This window comes from Anoplopoma fimbria, chromosome 13 (genome assembly GCF_027596085.1).
Source record: "Anoplopoma fimbria isolate UVic2021 breed Golden Eagle Sablefish chromosome 13, Afim_UVic_2022, whole genome shotgun sequence".
Taxonomy (NCBI): domain Eukaryota; kingdom Metazoa; phylum Chordata; class Actinopteri; order Perciformes; family Anoplopomatidae; genus Anoplopoma; species Anoplopoma fimbria.
The window spans coordinates 27,068,859-27,087,118 of NC_072461.1; the positions used below are offsets into that span (position 1 = coordinate 27,068,859).

The 18,260-nt window shown below is 37.3% G+C and overlaps 1 protein-coding gene and 1 non-coding gene across 2 annotated transcripts in view; one reads left to right on the plus strand and one right to left on the minus strand.

Moving 5' to 3' along the window:
• The window catches only part of LOC129100921 (ral guanine nucleotide dissociation stimulator-like), a 32,905-nt gene extending 18,731 nt beyond the window's left edge, over positions 1–14,174 (plus strand). The window contains 17 exon segments of the mRNA XM_054610473.1: positions 178–252; positions 1,201–1,451; positions 1,696–1,820; positions 2,644–2,859; positions 3,783–3,886; positions 3,989–4,073; positions 7,696–7,773; positions 8,283–8,369; positions 8,719–8,751; positions 8,857–8,978; positions 9,842–9,937; positions 10,027–10,111; positions 10,113–10,247; positions 10,771–10,845; positions 11,405–11,671; positions 12,589–12,703; positions 13,915–14,174. Of these exon segments, the coding sequence (XP_054466448.1) occupies positions 178–252; positions 1,201–1,451; positions 1,696–1,820; positions 2,644–2,859; positions 3,783–3,886; positions 3,989–4,073; positions 7,696–7,773; positions 8,283–8,369; positions 8,719–8,751; positions 8,857–8,978; positions 9,842–9,937; positions 10,027–10,111; positions 10,113–10,247; positions 10,771–10,845; positions 11,405–11,671; positions 12,589–12,703; positions 13,915–14,090 (2,125 nt within the window). The 3' untranslated portion in view covers positions 14,091–14,174.
• On the minus strand, positions 11,964–12,044 carry trnas-uga (transfer RNA serine (anticodon UGA)). The gene has a single exon. It is a non-coding gene; the product is annotated as a tRNA-Ser (tRNA).
• Positions 14,175–18,260: the final 4,086 nt, after the last annotated feature.

The window sequence follows — 18,260 nt, forward strand, 5'->3', positions numbered from 1 at the left end:
ATGAATAAAAGCAGAATATCAAGAAAATGACAATTTCTCCAATGTGCACACTCGTTTTTTTATTTCAAGCTCAGTGTATGACGAGTTAAAACTAAGTTAATTCTTTCTGTTAGAATTTAAATGTTTCTTTTCTCATTAGCTTCATCAAACTGAACTTGTGTGTTTTCTGTTTTTCAGGTACGCCAAGCTCCAAAACATCCCTGCAGCCACGGCACACAGAATCTCCCAGGACGACTGCACCGAGCTGAGGAAGTGAGTCCGCTGCGACCTTCAGAGTCGAACCGCCGACATCAATCATGAGTCTCATCCCGCTGCTCCACGGGACCATACAGATTAGTGTTCTACAGACACCTGACTGACTGTTTGATAAAACACGCTTAATGAACTCATAAAACAAACTTTTACTTCCTCTCTGGAGCTTCAGTTTTACTAAAACATATTAGCATTAGCATTGTTAGCTTGTAGAAACCAGAGTTCTTCTCTTTGTTTCACTCAAAATGTTCTCCATGTTTTCAGTAATAAATGTTGTATAAATCAGGCTATGAATGATATATGAACAAACCCCTCTGTAGAAACCTTCAGAATATAGAGAGGAATGAAGCTGTAAAGTTTGGTGTATGTAAGAGCTACTGAAGTGGAGATTTATGGATCAGAGTCTGAGAAAAAACTCATTTAGAGAAAACGTCCTTTAAAGATATGTTTAGTTAAATTACATACATGTTGAAGACTCTACAGGTGAATAGGGTAAAAAAATAAACTAATAGATATCAACATGAAACTTCACCAGATGATTACTGACATAAAGACAATCATTTTTTGTATTACAAGTTTTCTGAATTCTTATGTTTGAATATGCAAATGAGCATGTATCTCACTGAATATTTGCAGATTTTCATACATTTCCAGAACAGAAATCTGAACTTTTGGATAAATCCAAGTTCAAAATTCATTTTGTCACATATTAAAGTCAAAGGTTTTAACTTTTGGATATCTCTTTGTATCACCACATAATTCATAAAATACTTTCAACAGACAATAAAAAAATCTATTTTCTCCATGTTTTTAGTAATAAAATGTTGTATAAATCAGGCTATAAATGATATATGATGCATTTAAACATCAGGTGTAAACAAGGTTAAATGCTCACAACTTTTATTGTCTTTATTACATTTTTTTATTACATTTTCTTGTGTGTTTCAGCACTGTTTCGTCCATCCTGGGCGCGTGGCTGGACCAGTACTCCGAGGACTTCTGGACCCCGCCGACCTACGACTGCCTCCACCAGCTCATGTCCTACCTGCACCGCCACTTCCCCGGCTCGGACCTGGAGCGCCGCGCCCGCAACCTGCTGGCCCACTTCCACCGCCGGCAGCAGTGTGAGCCCGATCCCGATGGTATGAAGGCAGGACAGGAGAGGGACTCCAGCAGGGCAGGGACTCCAGGAAAAGGGGGTCAGAAAGAAAACGCTGGATTTGTTTTGTTTTTTGTATTTGGTTGTTCGTAACACTTTGTCCTCATGTTCAGATTCACATGTCATGATTAAGAAACAAATTTGGTTGTACGAGTGATAACGGCGAAAAAACAAAACACACATGAAGGTCAAAGAGAGGATGAGAAAGCTCAGGATGTGTGTTTGTGTTGAGTTTAGGTGAAGACAGCGTTGTTAAAAGATGTTTGTTTTATTCATCTCCTCAGGGGAACACATCGGATGTCCTTTCGCTACGCAGGAAGAGAGCGGCTTTGAGGACGAACTTCCTGCTTTCAGTTTCCTGTCCTTTGACCCCATCATGGTGGCAGAGCAGTTCACGCTGATGGACGCGGTGAGAAGTTTCACTTTTCTCTTTATCAACCCTCCTGGTTCAAACATGTCAAAAGGTTTTTAGGTAATGCAGCTAGTTATTCTTTCCTATTTTATACGATTTAATCTGCTTATTATATCTTCAATTAATCGTTTAATTGTTTAGTCCAAAAAATGCCAGAAAATAATCAGATTAATAATAATTAATAATCATTTTATTAAATTCCAGATGTTTTTAGGGTATTTCAGTTCCTTTAAAATCTGTAAAGACTTGAGATAAATACTAATCCATCACAGTGAGTTTCTTTATTGTTGTTGTTGTCAGGACAAAAGAGACTTTAAGTAAACGCTGTACAATGTAAATAGTTCAATATATATAATATATATAGTATATATATATATATATATAGCAAGCCCTTTATTTTTTTTCCAATATGGAAAATATGGATTTGTATTCATAGATTCCATTGTTTTCCAATTTTTGTAAATTAAATTATCAAAGAAATTCAGCTTGCATTATTTCTTTTTTTATGATTTATGGCATAATATATTTGGCAGTTTTCTCCTCTTTTAGTCATGATTGTGTTGTTTCCATAGAGGAGCAGGACTTTTATATTGAAGTTAAAATCAAGTCCACAGAGAGAAAGATATGTCAGGAGCAAAAGAAAAGCCCATAAACTGCTTGAAGTTGAGACAATTAACACTCCTAATGATTAGTAAACTGACATTTCTTGGGGAAATCACCCTTTAAACATCCTCTGCTTGAACCCACATCTTCAAAATGACCCGTTTGTTCCATAAAATAAAGTATTTAATCATCTTATATGTCACCTCTCTCGGTCCAGGACCTGTTTAAGAAGGTGGTGTCCTACCACTGCCTGGGGGGGATCTGGTCTCAGCGGGACAAGAAGGGGAAGGAGCACCTGGCCCCCACCATCAGAGCCACCGTGGCCCAGTTCAACTCCGTCACCAACTGCGTCATCACCACCTGCCTGAGCAACCCGACGCTGAAGCCCAACCAGAGAGCCCGGCTGCTGGAGCGCTGGATCGACGTGGCCCGGGTGAGTTTGGAAACACTTTGAAAACAGAGTTACTGATGGAAGCTTGCTAGTTTACACATATTTAACACTGAATGATGATTCAGGAGTTGATACTACAAAGTCTGTTGTTAAATATGTTATTATTAGGGTGGAAGCCTCTCCATAAGCTTCAGATTTCCCTTATTGATTTTGGCATTATTAGATATGATTCCTGTTGAACTCTCTAAATCTTTAACCAAAGTTAGGAAGAGAAACATAATGAGCACTTTGTCCAATGCACAGGAGAAAGTTCAATAAGAGACTGAGGAAATATGACTGTATATAAATACTTATACCATTAACCAAGATATAATCTAACATTTTCTAGATTTTTTTTTTTGTCTTTTTCACTATTATTATTTTTCACTATTATTATTTTTATTTTGTGTGTTTGTGTGTATATTTATATATATATATATATATATATATATTTTTAAAAAAAATGTATTTATATATATATTTTTGTCTCACAAAAATAACAAAAAAAATAGAAAAATAAATATGTGAATATATACATATATTAATACTTAAATTTAGTATTATTGCTTCTATTTATTTGTGAATATTTTATCTTATATATATATATATATATATATTTATATTTTTTTATTATATTTCATTTTATTTTAATTTAGTATATTTTTTTATATTTTTTTTCCTTTTTGGGGATGTTTCTTTCGCGATGGGGAAGAACAAGATCACCATGTTGCGGGCTTGTGATCCATATACAGTATTGCAGATGTAAATGCTGAGGATTTGTTATTAAGCTCAATTTAACCTCTGAAAAACTGAAATTTGACCACAAAAAAACCAAAGATTTCTTAAAGGTAGCTCATCAGACAGAGAGGGACGGAGAAAAAAACACCTGAACACATTTTAAACTGGATGTTTGTTCATGTGTTCAGGAATGTCGGATCCTGAAGAACTTCTCGTCGTTGAGAGCCATCCTCTCCGCTCTGCAGTGCAACGCCATCCACCGCCTGAAGAGGACCTGGGAGGAAGTGTCCCGGTAGCTTCACACTCTTCTTCTATCTCAGCACAGATTGAATATCGTTGAAGGCTGAGCTTCTGTTTATTCGTTTGTTTTTCTTACCTCTGTGTTTGTTCTCAGGGAGAGTTTCCGCACATTCCGTGAATTATCAGAGATCTTCTCCGACGACAACAACTACTCCCTCAGCCGAGAGCTGCTGGTGAAGGTGAGACGCTGCTTCTGAACAACACACACAGAAATAAACAGCACATACGTCCTCTTAAATAAATGTAGAAATAATATCAAACATATGTTGTATCTCAAAACTTCAGAATCTATTTTTCTTTCTGGTAAAAATGGAAGTCTGAAAAAACTGTTTCACTCAAATACAACTTCCAAAATGATCTCTTTAGAGTATTTTTCTTTCATCTGAGCATTAAATTAATAGTATACTGCTCATATTTTTTTATATAAGTATATATGTATGTGTGTTAACAGCCAATCAAAGTGCTCGATAAAAAGTGATGCGCAAAGAAGACATGATTTTCTAGTTTTTTTCAGAAAAGATGCTTAAAAAAGCACATTTGTTTTTGTGTATATATATATATATATATATATATATATGTATATATGTATTGCAATATATGGTAAAATGTACTATTGCCTGCAATTTAATTATTATAAGATTAAGATACTATAAATCAGAAGTTTTATAATTTCCTGGTCTTAAATTCTGCTTTACAGTTAAGAGATCTAGCTCAATAAAATGATTATAATTCTACTTTTTGCTCATCATATTCACACTACAGATACATTTCTCTTATAGCATCAAAACTGATCATCACATAACTGTATCGTTGTGTATTGATATTGATGTATTTGTTTTTAAATGTCACCATTAGACCTAGAAACGATACGTTTTTAAGCACAAAAAAAAGATTCCAGTGTCTTTAGTCATGTACAATACTAAACTGAATATCTTTAGAATTTGAAGGTCTTCGGAAACTTTGAGGAGCATTTATAAACCAAACCATTACTCGATTAATCGGAAATAAAAGCTGATTTATCAATAACTAAAATGATTTTGAAGTTACAGCCCTAATCACAATATCTGATTTTTTCAAAACCACCCAGTACCGTCCAGAAAAGGAAGTAAAAAGCATCAATATTATCTTATAAATATACATATATAACGTGATAGTGGACTTTATCCTTATGCCCGACTTCTAATTTGCAAGAAACCTGCAGTAACGAGTTCAATAATCAGATCTGTAAGAGCCTCACAGTAAAATAACACTGATGATGATGAGAAAGAGGAGCAATAAATCAATCAATAAATCAATCACTGGTTGTGAGTGATATAACAGCAGGATGTTCGGCGAGGTGACCCGTCCCACCGCTGGCCTTCCTCTCGTCTGTTTCATAACCGCTGCAGAGGAACCTCCTGCAGAGGGAGAACATCATGTTCCATGTTTCCGTTGGATCACAGCCTCCATTTATCACTCATGATGTTCCCGTGGTATCGGCGCCGTGCAGCTGTCGGATCGCTGTCGTCGTTTATCTGAATTAATCAAGAGTTTAATGCAGAACGGCGCCGACACCTTCTCGCTCCGACGCTCTCGATACGGAGAACAGCAGGAGCCGAGAAACGTGACCGAACAGGAAATGAGGCGGCAAATCGACACGTTCCACATCCTGCTGTGGTCGTAATAAGTGATATTTCAACACTGATAAAACAACAAATGTCAGTTTCACAGTTAGAAATATGAAACAGGCTCAATTTCGATGAAATTCTATCATCTTCTTTAATAAATATCAAATCAAAACTAAAGAATTTAATTATTTCCTTGTAAAAATATTATTTAAAAAAATTGTTTCACTCACATATTACTTTTATGAATTTAAAATGATCTAAGCATTAAATTCATATTATACTGTATATAAATATACTCCATATAGATCTACAGGTTTCATGTTACAAAGATTAGAATAAGGAAAACATTTAGAAATTCTAACGTTTCTTTAATAAATATTAAATAATATCAAACAAACGTTGAGCTCAAAACTAAAGAATTTAATTATTTTCTTGCAAAAATGTTCTAAATATATAATAATATTACACTGTATATAAATCCACTGCATATTAATCTGAGGTTCCATATAAAAACATTGATTTGAATAATAAATAAATGTCAAGCAGGCTCAATTTCCACAATTGACATGAAATTCTAACGTTTTCTCAGAGTCATAACTCTCACAAGTCAAAGTCACATCTGAACACAAAGACATGATACACATATTTTTAGGTTTAGCATGCTTTGAAATTCAAATGATAACATTATCTCCATTATCTTCCACTTAGAAATCACCGAAAATGACTCTCTTTATAACTCCAGAAGTTGCCTGAGAATCTTCATGTTTTTATGTTTCCTTCCACAATAATTCAGGATCATTTTAAAGATGCCAATTTACCAAAATGTAAACAAATATAAGCCCCTATTATCCCCAAAACAGATATAAGACAAAGAATAGTAATAGAAGTTACAGAATCTATTAATATATAGATTGATAGATAGATTTTTTTCATCATAGTAACTTTGTCAGGAATTGAAATTACTAGAAAAGCCAAAAACTAAACATTTATCTTAATTTTTTATATCTAAAAGCAATAAACATCAAAATAGTGATTAAAAAAATGTCTCATGTTTCTTCTGAAGACTTTCAACAGGAAAAAGTTTTATTAATCCCTTAAAACAGCTGGTGGCTGTAGTTTTTATCAAACACACAGTAGGAAATAGTGCATTTGTTGGGGGACTATTCTCAGCGGCGGATGAATCCACATTGGGTGCTCTAGTGAGAATAAACTTTAGTAAGATGATGATGGTGATGATGAAGAAGCAACAGTGAGGCTCATTGATGTGCTTTTAAAGGAGCTCCGCTGTGATACACACTCAATACTGATAAATACAGAGTAGTACTACTCTATAGAGTAGTACTACTCTATATAGTAGTACTACTATATAGAGTAGTACTACTCTATATAGTAGTACTACTCTATATAGTAGTACTACTATATATAGTAGTTTTCTGACGTAACAGCGAGTGAACGCCTCGTCTTCCTCTGAGGGAACCCCCGCTGACGTCATGAGGAGACGTTTGGCAGGTTTAGATAACAGCTCTGATCCTGTGACTCTGTAGGAGAAAACCTCGGGGCGTCGTCTCTATCGCACTCTATCTCACTCTATCTCACTCTATCTGCTCGGCCGTGCTGCGTTCACTGGACTCGGTCAGCTCCAGTTACAGAAATACCTCAGAGGGTTACGTCACCCTGAGGAATGTGACCGGGGAGCTGGATTCCCCCTCCAGCAGCAAGGAGAAAACTAAACCTCTTAGATGTGTAAAACTCTGTTTCATGCACTTTTAGGGCCATAAAAAGTAATTAAGAAGTAAAAAATACATTTGTGTTACAAAAAACTAAGTAATTTAGTTCTTTTTCACACAAAAGTCCTACATTTTCAGAATTAAAGTGGTTGATTTTACACATGAAGATCTGTGACTCGTCATGGTTAAGGTTAGGTTAGTTTATGTAGAGTGTTTTTGTACCTGATGAAGGTTGTGTGGACTGAAACATAACAAAAAATAAACAGTATAAACCAGCTTTAAATGAGGAAATATACAAGTGTTTTTTTTGCACAGTTTGAGTAAATTAAACATTGTTGAAAAGTTTATTTTTCAGCTTACATGGATGTAAAATGACAAGAAAAACACGCTGTTTCTTCTTCATTGATGTTCTTTATTTCTCATGTGCATTTAAAGTCTAAATTCTGTCTTTATTGGTTTTTCTGCAGGAGGGAACCTCAAAGTTCGCCACTTTGGAAATCAACCCCAAACGAGCTCAGAGGAGACACCAGCAGCAGAGAGAACTGGTGAGTCCACAGATCAGTGTGCCAGCAGCCCCATCTAGTGGTGAAGGAAAGTCACTGCAGCTTATACAAGAGGAAAAAAGACCTTCATCACTTCTCGTTTCTGTTTTGTTCCGTCCTGAAATGTATCTCAAGGAGACGATGTTAGGAAGAGGTCGTCTCATTTTGTTTAACACTTTTGGTTTTCAAAAGAATGGTTTATTAAGCTATTTCGGGGGCTGAATTATTATTGTTTGTTTTAATTTTATTTTCTTGAGAGTAGCTTAAACTGGTAAGAAGGATAGGGATATATTTACTATAAATATAACATATTTAATAATAAAATATAGATACGACTGCATGTGCCTTTTTACTGCTTCACTGCTTTATTTAATTATTTAATTTGAATTATTTGTTAATTTTATTTATTTATTCTAACTTGAATAGTCCTACCCTGAAGATTTTTTTTCCTACATTAAAGAATTGTTTTCTCTCTCATCCTCCATGATTTTGTTGGTTTTTTTTACCTCCAGGGAGTGATGCAGGGGACCATTCCTTACCTGGGGACCTTCCTGACGGACCTGGTGATGATGGACACCGCCATGAAGGACTACACCGAGGTCAGACTCCTGACATGAATCAGAATCAGAATCAGCTTTATTGGATATGTATGCGTATGCATACAAGGAATTTGACTCCAGTTTCTTCTGCTCACTAGTACACAGAAACAGACAAATAAACAAAAAAAACAAGGAGATCCAGGAAGAGCAAAGGATCAACATTTAACTATTATTTACACATGAAATATAATATGCAAAAGTATATATATATGAATATAAAACACAACAAATCAACAACAATTTGGTTTTACTGCGATACATTTGTTTTTTAACTGCCTCTTTGGCAGCTTTTAATTTTTTTATAATTAACCTAATTTTGACTTTCTCATGTTTTTCTTTGTTTTTTTAGGGTGGTCTGATCAACTTCGAGAAGAGAAGAAAGGTGAGTTACATTTTCATGTTTAGTTGTAATGATCTGAAATGAAGGAGATTCAAAAAAACATGGAGTGTTAAAATATATTGTACCTGCTCTGCTCTCTCCTGTCAGGAGTTCGAGGTGATCGCTCAGATCAAGCTGCTCCAGTTGGCCTCCAACAACTACAGTTTCACTCAGGACAGCCACTTCAGGGAGTGGTTCGCTGGGGTGGAGAAGCTCAGCGAGGCAGAGAGGTGAGTCCGTCTGCTTCTCCCTCTGTTCTCCATCTACGTGGTGTGAGGGAGATCTAATCAGGACTACTTCAAATTGATTAAAAAATGATAAAAGCTGCGCCAGGAAAGAATATGTTAAATATTTATCATTTAAACAAACAAAACAAAGTATTAAAGCTACACCAGTTAAAAGTATGTTAGATATTAAACAGCTAAATAAACAAAACAAAGTATTAAAGATGCACCACTTTAAAATATGTGAGATATTTATCATCTAAACATAAATAAAACAAATTACTTTGCTGCACCAGGTAAAAGTATCTTAGATATTTATCATCTAAATGTAAACAAAACAAAAACCCTAACCCTAACCCAAAAAAATATGCAGCTGGTAACAAGGAAAATAATCCATTACTTCTGATTTACTGAAACAAAACATATTATTTAAGCTGCACAGGGTAAAAGTTTGTTATAAATTCAACATCTAAACAAGCAATACAAAGTATTCAGGTTGCACCACGTTAAAATATGTTAGATATTTATCATCTAAATAAACAAAACAAAGTATTAAAGCTACACAAGGTAAAAATATATTAGAAATTTATCATTTAGACAATCAAAACAAAGTATTAAAGCTACACCAGTTCAAAATAAGAGGCTGGTAACAAGAAAAATAATCCATTCCTTCTGGTTTTGACACAGAATATTTTCTATTTGACATTAAATTCTAAATACTTCGGAGCAGATTCAGCACTCGTCGTCGTGTTGTGTTTACTGACACATCAGTGCAGGATTTCTGGGCGCTGGTAAACAAGGTCGCAGCCCCTCGTCTGCTCCTCGTGATGCCTTCAGGTTAACATTGTCATCACTTCCTGTTCCTGCAGCTACAACCTGTCCTGTGAGATCGAGCCGCTGTCGGAGTCGGCCAGCAACACGCTCCGAGCCAAGAAGAACGGAGGGATCATGAAACGCTGGAGCGAGTACGTAGTTTTTATTAAACATCAGATATCTCTTTACATCAACTAAATAAATAACTAATCTCTTCCTCCTCTCATCCTTTTGTGTCCAGTCGTCAGTTGACGGAGGCCGGATGCAGCGGCCCCCCCGGCTCTCACTCCAAGTCCTTCGACCACTCGCACTACAGGCCGTACCAAGGAGGAGGTGGGGGGCGGCGGCGGGGGGGACAGCGGCGACGCCCTCAGCGTGACCTCCGTCAGCTCCAGCGGGTCGGACCTGGAGGACGTGAACCCCAGCTTCCTGTCCGATTCTCCGGAGGGACACGAGAGAAAGGTGAGGGAGGAAGACGGAGACATTAATCCAGTATATAATCCAGTATATATATCTATATATATATATATATAGATATATATATATATATATATATATATATATATATATATATATATATATAGTATATTAGTAAAGTACATTAACTCAGGTACTGTAGTTTTGAGGTACTTGTACTTTGATATTTTCTTTTAATGCCACTTTCTACTTCTACTCCACTACATTTATCTGAGAGCTTTAGTTGCTTTACAAATAAAGATTTTCCCACAAAACATTTAAATTTCATATAATATGATGCTTTTTTTTTTTAACAACACTTATAATAAGTAGAGATGAAACAATTAATCAAATAGTCTATTGACAGAAAATTAATTGGAAACTGTTTTGCTAATTGTTTATGTCATTTTTCATGTAGAAAAACATTCATCTGGTTCCATAATGATAATAATGTTATTTTATTAATATCAATGTCACTTTGGGTAATTGTGACCAACATTTCTCTTTCTCTCTCTCTCTCTCTCTCTAGACGTCGACTCCTTCAGTGAAGCTCACCGTCTCTGCTTTGGGGAGAGAAGCTCCAGCAGCCGACACGACGTCAACGGTACCAGGATCTACTTTTCTTTCATAGATGCCAGTATTAATTATGTTTTTACTACATTTAAATATACGCTCCTGAGCGCTTGATACGTCCGTCCAAAACATTTAGATTCTGAGTCTGAAGTTAAATATCTAAATTATATATTTTTGTTGATCTCTTGACTTGAAAGTAGAATTAAAAGCAAAATGATTTGGTTCCACCTTCTCAAATATGAAGATCTGTTGTTTTTTCTCTTGTTAATAACTTTGCAAACTGAACTATTTTTTGATTTTTTGATTGTTGGTTTGACAAAAGCAGTTATTTGGAGACATCACTTTTGGGCTCTGTGAAATTGAAAGATAATTGCTCACTATTTTCTTTAGTTCTTTAATGCAATTCATGCAGCTCCTCATTCACATCTTTTAAAATCCACACCTCCAGTTTTAGACACAGACTTTATGTAAAGTTTCCTGATCTTAACGTGTAAAAACTGGAGGATTATTTCAGATGAACTGAAAAAGAAAATAGTAAACATGATGTTTCCTCTCTCCTCCTCTCCTCCTCCTCCTCCTCCCCCTCTCAGTTCTGGGAGTGCACCTCCCTCTCCTCCCTGGACACCTCCGGGACGGGCTCCAGCTCCGGCTCGGCGTCCGGCTCCAGCAGCGCCTCCTCCTCCTCCGTCTCCTCCTCCACGCCGCTCTCCGCCTCCCGCTCACACAAGCGCTCGGTGTCGGCGGTGTCGAACTACTCCACGCTGTCGCTGCCGCTCTACAACCAGCAGGTGGACGACTGCTGCATCATCAGGGTCAGTCTGGACGTGGAGAACGGGAACATGTACAAGAGCATCCTGGTGAGTGTGTTTGTTTCAGATATAAATCAATGAGCATAAAATAATCTGTGTTTTCTGATAAATATCCTCTGAGATAATAATAATAATAATAATAATAATAATAATCAATCCTTTATTAGTCCCACAATGGGGAAATTATTTCTCTGCATTTAACCCATCCCGGAGGAGCAGTGGGCTGCAATGAAGCGCCCGGGGAGCAACTTGGGGTTAGGTGTCTTGCTCAAGGACACCTCGGCATGTTGCCGGTAGAGGGGTTTGAACCACCAACCTTGTGGTAAAAGTGACACATGTCCGCTGCGAGCAGGGTTCGAACCTGCGCGGGAGACCCCATTGGATTTCAAGTCCAACGCCTTAACCACTCGGCCATCGCAGCTTATTCAGAGCATTAATGCTAATCAGCTAACGGGAGGAAAACATAAAAGGAAACAAACACAGAATTAAATCTATTCATAATTATTTGAAGAATTTACTCAATTTATAAGCAAAAAAATACAAAATATTATTTGGTTCCACCTTTTCAAATATGAAGATTTGTTCTTTTTCTCTGGTTAATTACATTGTAAACTGAATTTTTTGGGTTTCTGTCGATAATTAGAAATAAAACACCAAAAAATAAACATGTAATAAACTAAATTGTTGTCTATTTGCCCAAGTCCAACTCTAAAACTTTGATATTGTTTTTAATATTAAAAACCTTTGGCTGCAAAATAGGTTTGAATTCCTGAAATACAACAGAGTTCACTTTATTAATAAATAGAAATATTTGGTAAACTGGTCGCTTTTACAGAAAAATGTAAATTAGATTAAACAATATTAAATAGCAGGAAAGAAAATATAATCAGTAGGTTTTTATGAAACTACGCTACATGACAGCTGCAGGTAGTTTGACTCTGACTCGTGTTTTGTGTTTTCTTCAGGTGACGAGTCAGGACAAGACTCCGGCCGTCATCAGGAAGGCGATGATCAAACACAACCTGGAGAGAGAGAAGACGGACGAGTACGAGCTGATGCAGAAAATCTCAGAGGACAAAGGTAAAAAAAAAACTAGGACGGTCAGAGACGTTTCTTAATAAACAACAACCTAAACCCTGTTCTGGTTCAGGGTGAATCTTCCTCAGATGTTATTTATTGAGACGTTTCTGAGCCTCGTTGCTGTTTATGAGTTGCAACTAGATACTCAAAGGAAAGGAAGAGGGAAAACGATCGGCTAGCAACGGCTGAATTAAGATAAATTAGATGTGTCGTTGGGTTAAAGTTTCTGAAATCTTAAATTTGGCAGCACAAGTTGAATCTTCTTGTGCAGAAATCTGAATTTCTGCAGGATACTTAGGTTGATCAGCATCCAATCGTTATATCAGCCAACGTTGGTTCTAAATAGTTTGATCTGTGCCAAAGCAGAAGAGACGATCAGATGAAGCAAAACGTGCGAAAATAAATCTCTAAAGAAAATCCCCTCGTGGGAGAAAAACCACCAAAATCTTTCAACACCACAAACCTCATCAGACATTTAAAGGTTGGTCGTGTCATGAAACATGACGAGCTGCTGCCAGTAACCAAAAGTAGGCGGCTGTGGTTTAAGTTGTTTCTCTAAAAGAAAGACAGAGAGAGTGGAATACTTAACACATGTTGCAACTTTCACATCTCTTCATTTTTAATACTTAATATACAATCTTAAATAAATATATAATGTAACATTATACATAATTAATCCTGAACATAGCACCGATACAGGAAATCTGTAAATAATTACTTTCTTTTTTTACTTTGCTTTTACTTTTGCAACCATTGTTGTAAAACAAATAGTATTTATATAAACTAGGATTTTTTTTAATTAAGTATTTAAATATTTTTTATTGGAAACCACTTGTTTTTAGAACGTCTACCAACAAAAATGTAAATAAATAAAGATTTAGGTATTAAATAAATTCTGTTCATTGCTTTTCTGTTATTCTGTGAAAGAAAATAATTATTTTCAGGTTATAAAGTTTAATAACAGCGAGTCTTCTGAACCCCAGAAAATGAACTTGTAATCTTTTTTTGCTCTTATTTTGTAGATTTAACTGAATCATGTTTTGTCACTCCGTACATGTGACATATCGACGCTTTATTAAATAAGAATACATGATTAAGTTCCTTTTCTTTAGATGAATTGTCATTTCTCTCCTTCACAAATGATTTATTCCTGATATGTTTTGATTGACTGCGTGTTATTTCTTCTTCTCTCCCCCGTCTCGTTCCTGCAGAGCTTCGTATCCCGGACAACGCCAACGTTTTCTACGCCATGAACTCCACTGCCAACTACGACTTCGTGCTGAAGAGGCGCGGCTTGGCGAGGCCGATGCGCGCCAAGAACGTGGCCAGTTCCACGCTGCCGCGCATGAAACAGAAGGGACTGAAGATCGCCAAAGGGATTTTCTAAAGGAGAAAACGAGCCACTTCCTGCCTCCCCCTTCCTCCCCCACCTCCTCCCTCCTTCAACCCTCTCTGGTCTCCGCTCCTCAGAGGAAACTTTTTGTGTCAGCGGCAAACTGACCTGAAGTTTTCTGAGGTTTGGTTTTGGACAAAGACGCCGGAGGAGACCGAGGAGCACCTTAGCACTTAGGAGCAGCTGTCGCCTCATCAGGACCCTTCAGAGGACTTTTTAAAAGGCAGAGTGTGTCGCCACGGAAACGGGGAAGCTCACGTCAAACAAAAAAGGACACGTTTGTCGTTGTCAGGCGCCGCCGGGACGAGTCGTGGAGAAGCAGATTTTTTTTATTTCCCGGTCTGTTACGTTTTGTTTACAACCGTTTACATCCATTAAAGTCAGCTCTAACAGATTCATTTCTTCAAGCCTCTTTGCACCTTCGATAAACCGGTTTTTTTTTTATAAAATAGTCCCTCCTTGATCCCTGAAGACGTCATGTGCGGCCCCTCCTGGCCCTGAGTGTACATTCACCAACAATACGAAAAACACAACAGACGTGTTTTTTGAATGTGTTTCTATTTTTGTTCAGGGAACTTTTTTTTTGTGATGTTGCCGCCGGCCTTCCACCGTCCGGCTTCCTGATGTCGACAGTGTTTCTGGGAACTCTCCGTATCCCTGAGGACGCTGGGACTACTTTAGAGGGTTTTTAACGCTGACGTGGAGGGATACGAAAATGATTTGAACTTCTGAGCGCTGCTGCCATGTTACGAATAAAAAAAAAGAAAAGGTCAAGTCACCTGAATATCCAGTGGGCACAGCCATGAATCACATGCCACTGTTTTTTTTTTTTTTTTAATAAGTGAATGGTAACCAGTGCACCGTGGAGGACCAGGATGTCCTTAGGCTGGGACAGAACAAGTGAGCTGAGAACTGACTGAGTGTATATATGTATGAATTAACACCGACTGTGCAGTATTTTCTTTTTAAAATGGACCGTGAGATTTTTGTTAATAGACTCGTCACAATATCAACGTATTTCTTTCTTAATTTTGCTTTGTACATTTTTTTTTTTTTGCATCTCTCTGCTCTCTGATATGGTGCTGCTAAGTATCGCTTCACTGCTTCTTCTTCTTCTTCTTCTTCTTCTTCTTCTTCTTCTTCTTCTTCTTCTTCTTCTTCTTCTTCTTCTTCTTCTTCTCTTTTTTTTTGACCGCCGTGTTGGTAAAGACGACAGGAAACATCTCTTCTTTCCTGATGAGCGTTTTTAATATCTGTGTTTGCTGTTTTCAGAAAAAAGTCGACCATATGGAAGCCAACTACTTGGAAAAATGATGAGATATGAAGTCAAAATTCTGACTAAGCAGTCATAATTTAAAAAACTTAATAAATTAAAAAAACTATAAGATTAAAAAAGAAAAGAAGAAGTATTCTATCAGATTATCAGTGAGGATCTTTATCATATCACAAAAATCACAACATTTTCTGCAACAGCAAACTGATATTCTGTTTAAACAGGAAGAAGAGAACGACCGTTTTAGTCTTTTTTCCAACATGGCGGCTCATCCTTCATGTCCATCAGTAACCACTCTCCAAACGTGCCATCGCACCGGACGAGTCCTGCTGATTTATCCTGCAGGACCTTTTTCCTCGCGGTGTCGGCGGTGATTAACGTGCCGGTGTAGGCAGCTGAGTCTTTCCTCTCTCTCTCTCTCTCTCTCTCTCTCTCTCTCTCTCTCTCTCTCTCTGAGACAGAAAGTTTGGGAACGATTTCTGTGATTTTTCAGATCCAGAAAGGTTGTCAAAATACAGGAAAAGCTCGTTAAATCGCAGCGCGTAGGAGCCCAGATGAACGACGGTGAAGCTGCCAAAACGGCTCACGACTGAACAAACTCTTCTTTCTCTTCTTTCTGTCCACGATCTGTCTCTTTTAAAGGAAAACATCCAACCTAAAACACCTCATCACTGGTTTTAAAAGCAGTCTTTGGTGATGTGCTTTCCACTTTTAGGGACCATATTTCTTTAACTCCCACGGATACAAAGTTAAGATATTTTTAAAGGGCTTTCTTTTTAAGGATTGTGCACAGCTCTTGCTGTTTGCACACAACACTTAACACCACAATTCTTAGTTATTACTGAAACAAAGGGACCCAAAAGTAGACAAAAAGCTGCTTCTCATTTCTAGTTTTCTGCTGGCTCTCACTAACAGATTTTGTCAGCCGTAGATTGCTTTATATTCTAATGTTTTTCACTCTTAAATATGCCCTTAATGCTTCATACATGATGTCACGCGGAAGGCTCGATGCAAAAAGTCAACATTGATGATCTACACAAAAAGGAAATGCACATATATAGAGTATTATTGGTACGGTGAGGACAAATGTAGTAAAATTCATATCCAGGCTTCATATCTTTTGACTTGATAGACGAGGACATAAAGGATGAGTTGCAGCAGGACAGGACGGCTAACGTTAGCATAAACTCTGTTAGCATCCAGGAGCAGAAAACACTACAGAGTTCCTTTAACGTGACCTGTAATCCTCAAACCGTTGTTAAAGACGAGCTATTTGACCCTCGAAGTAACTCTGAAGTATGCAAGACAGTTAGAGCACATACACGTTTGCATTGCATCCTGGGAAATGTAGGAATTCACTGATTAAGGGAAAGTGCTTTCACCAAAAAACTCTTTATGACTGAATATCAAAGGTTGGATTTTTCCTAAACTGTTCACATCATCGCAAAGACAAACATTCTGGATTGCACTGCGACCCTGTGTTGCCTTTTTTCTTGAGTTATTTTCATCTGCATGAAGTTCATAATTCTCTTAACGATGAAATGAATGAAGCGCCCCCGAAACCCCCCCCCTCCTAAAAAAAACTAACTGCGAGAGCAATATGGTGACGAGCAGCAGGAGGCGAGTCGTCCGGCTGTCGTGGATGAAGTCCTTGGCTGTTGAACACTGTGACCTTTGAACCCTTTCACTCTGCCCTCTCTGCGTCATGTCGAGCACTGTGAACTAAAAAAAATAAATGATAATAAATAAAATAAAAAACGTCCGTTCCCCGTTAAAGTCGTCGTAGTGAACATCCGCCCTTCGCTCTCCTCGTTGCCGGGCGGTGAAGGCGACAGTGTCGACCCTCCATGTGCCAAAAAAATAACAAGCAAAGAGAGAGAAACGGGTTCTTTTGAACAGACGAGTCCTCTTGCCTTTCACAGTCAGAGAAAAGAAAAAAAAAGTTTGGATGTTTACTGTTGTTGCATTTTTCTGGAAACTAAAAAAAAAAAAAAAAGAGGGTGAGAACACTTTGATGTCTGAACGAGTTTCTCTGTGGAGAACTGGAGTGTCGTCCAAGAAACTTGAAGCAAAGACGTTTGTCCGGAGCTGTTGTAGAAACTCAACTCTCGTGAATTTATCCTCCTATTGATAATATTTGAATGTCTTTCAGGAACAAACAGCTGCCAAATTAGCAAATGTAAAAAACTGGAACGTCTCTGCCGTCAAATACAGAAACTCATAAACCAGGTTTTTATTCCAACCAAACTCCACATCTGGAAACAAATGTGGCAGCAAATTTAGTTTGAATTATATGAAGGAAACAAAGAATCTAGTGTGTTTTTTTGATCCTGAACACCTCGTCAAGAAGAAGACTTTTTGCTGTGTCAAAACTTTGTTAAAATGAATTAACCTGCTGACTATAGCGGATATATTTCCTCCCACTGGTGCTCAGTGTTTCACACCAGACTCTGAGATATATTTGCTTAATTTCAGGGATTAAAACCACTATCATTCTGATGGAAACCCAACAGAGCAGTTGAGTGGAACAAACATTCATCTGCACACTAGCGCTTTCTGTCAGTGCTAAATTAGTTTTGTAACTAAGGACCTTAAATGCACCACGGTGTCTTTTAAAAAAGTGTTTTTTCTACTTGATCACAAATTGATAATGGAAGAGAAGCACTGCAGCAAATCCATCACACTTTTGTTAAAAAAAAAGCTGAAAATGTGAACTTGTTTGCAGATTCCTGAAGATCTAAATCTTTAAAATGTTTTTTTAAAGGCTCGGTAATGTCCTAAAACAGCACCTTGAACGCAGCATCATCTCCTTCTCTGTGTTTGGTTGAAACATAAACTTGTCAAACAGGCCTTTAATTAACTACATCTGCTCCAGGGATTCCCAGTTTTCC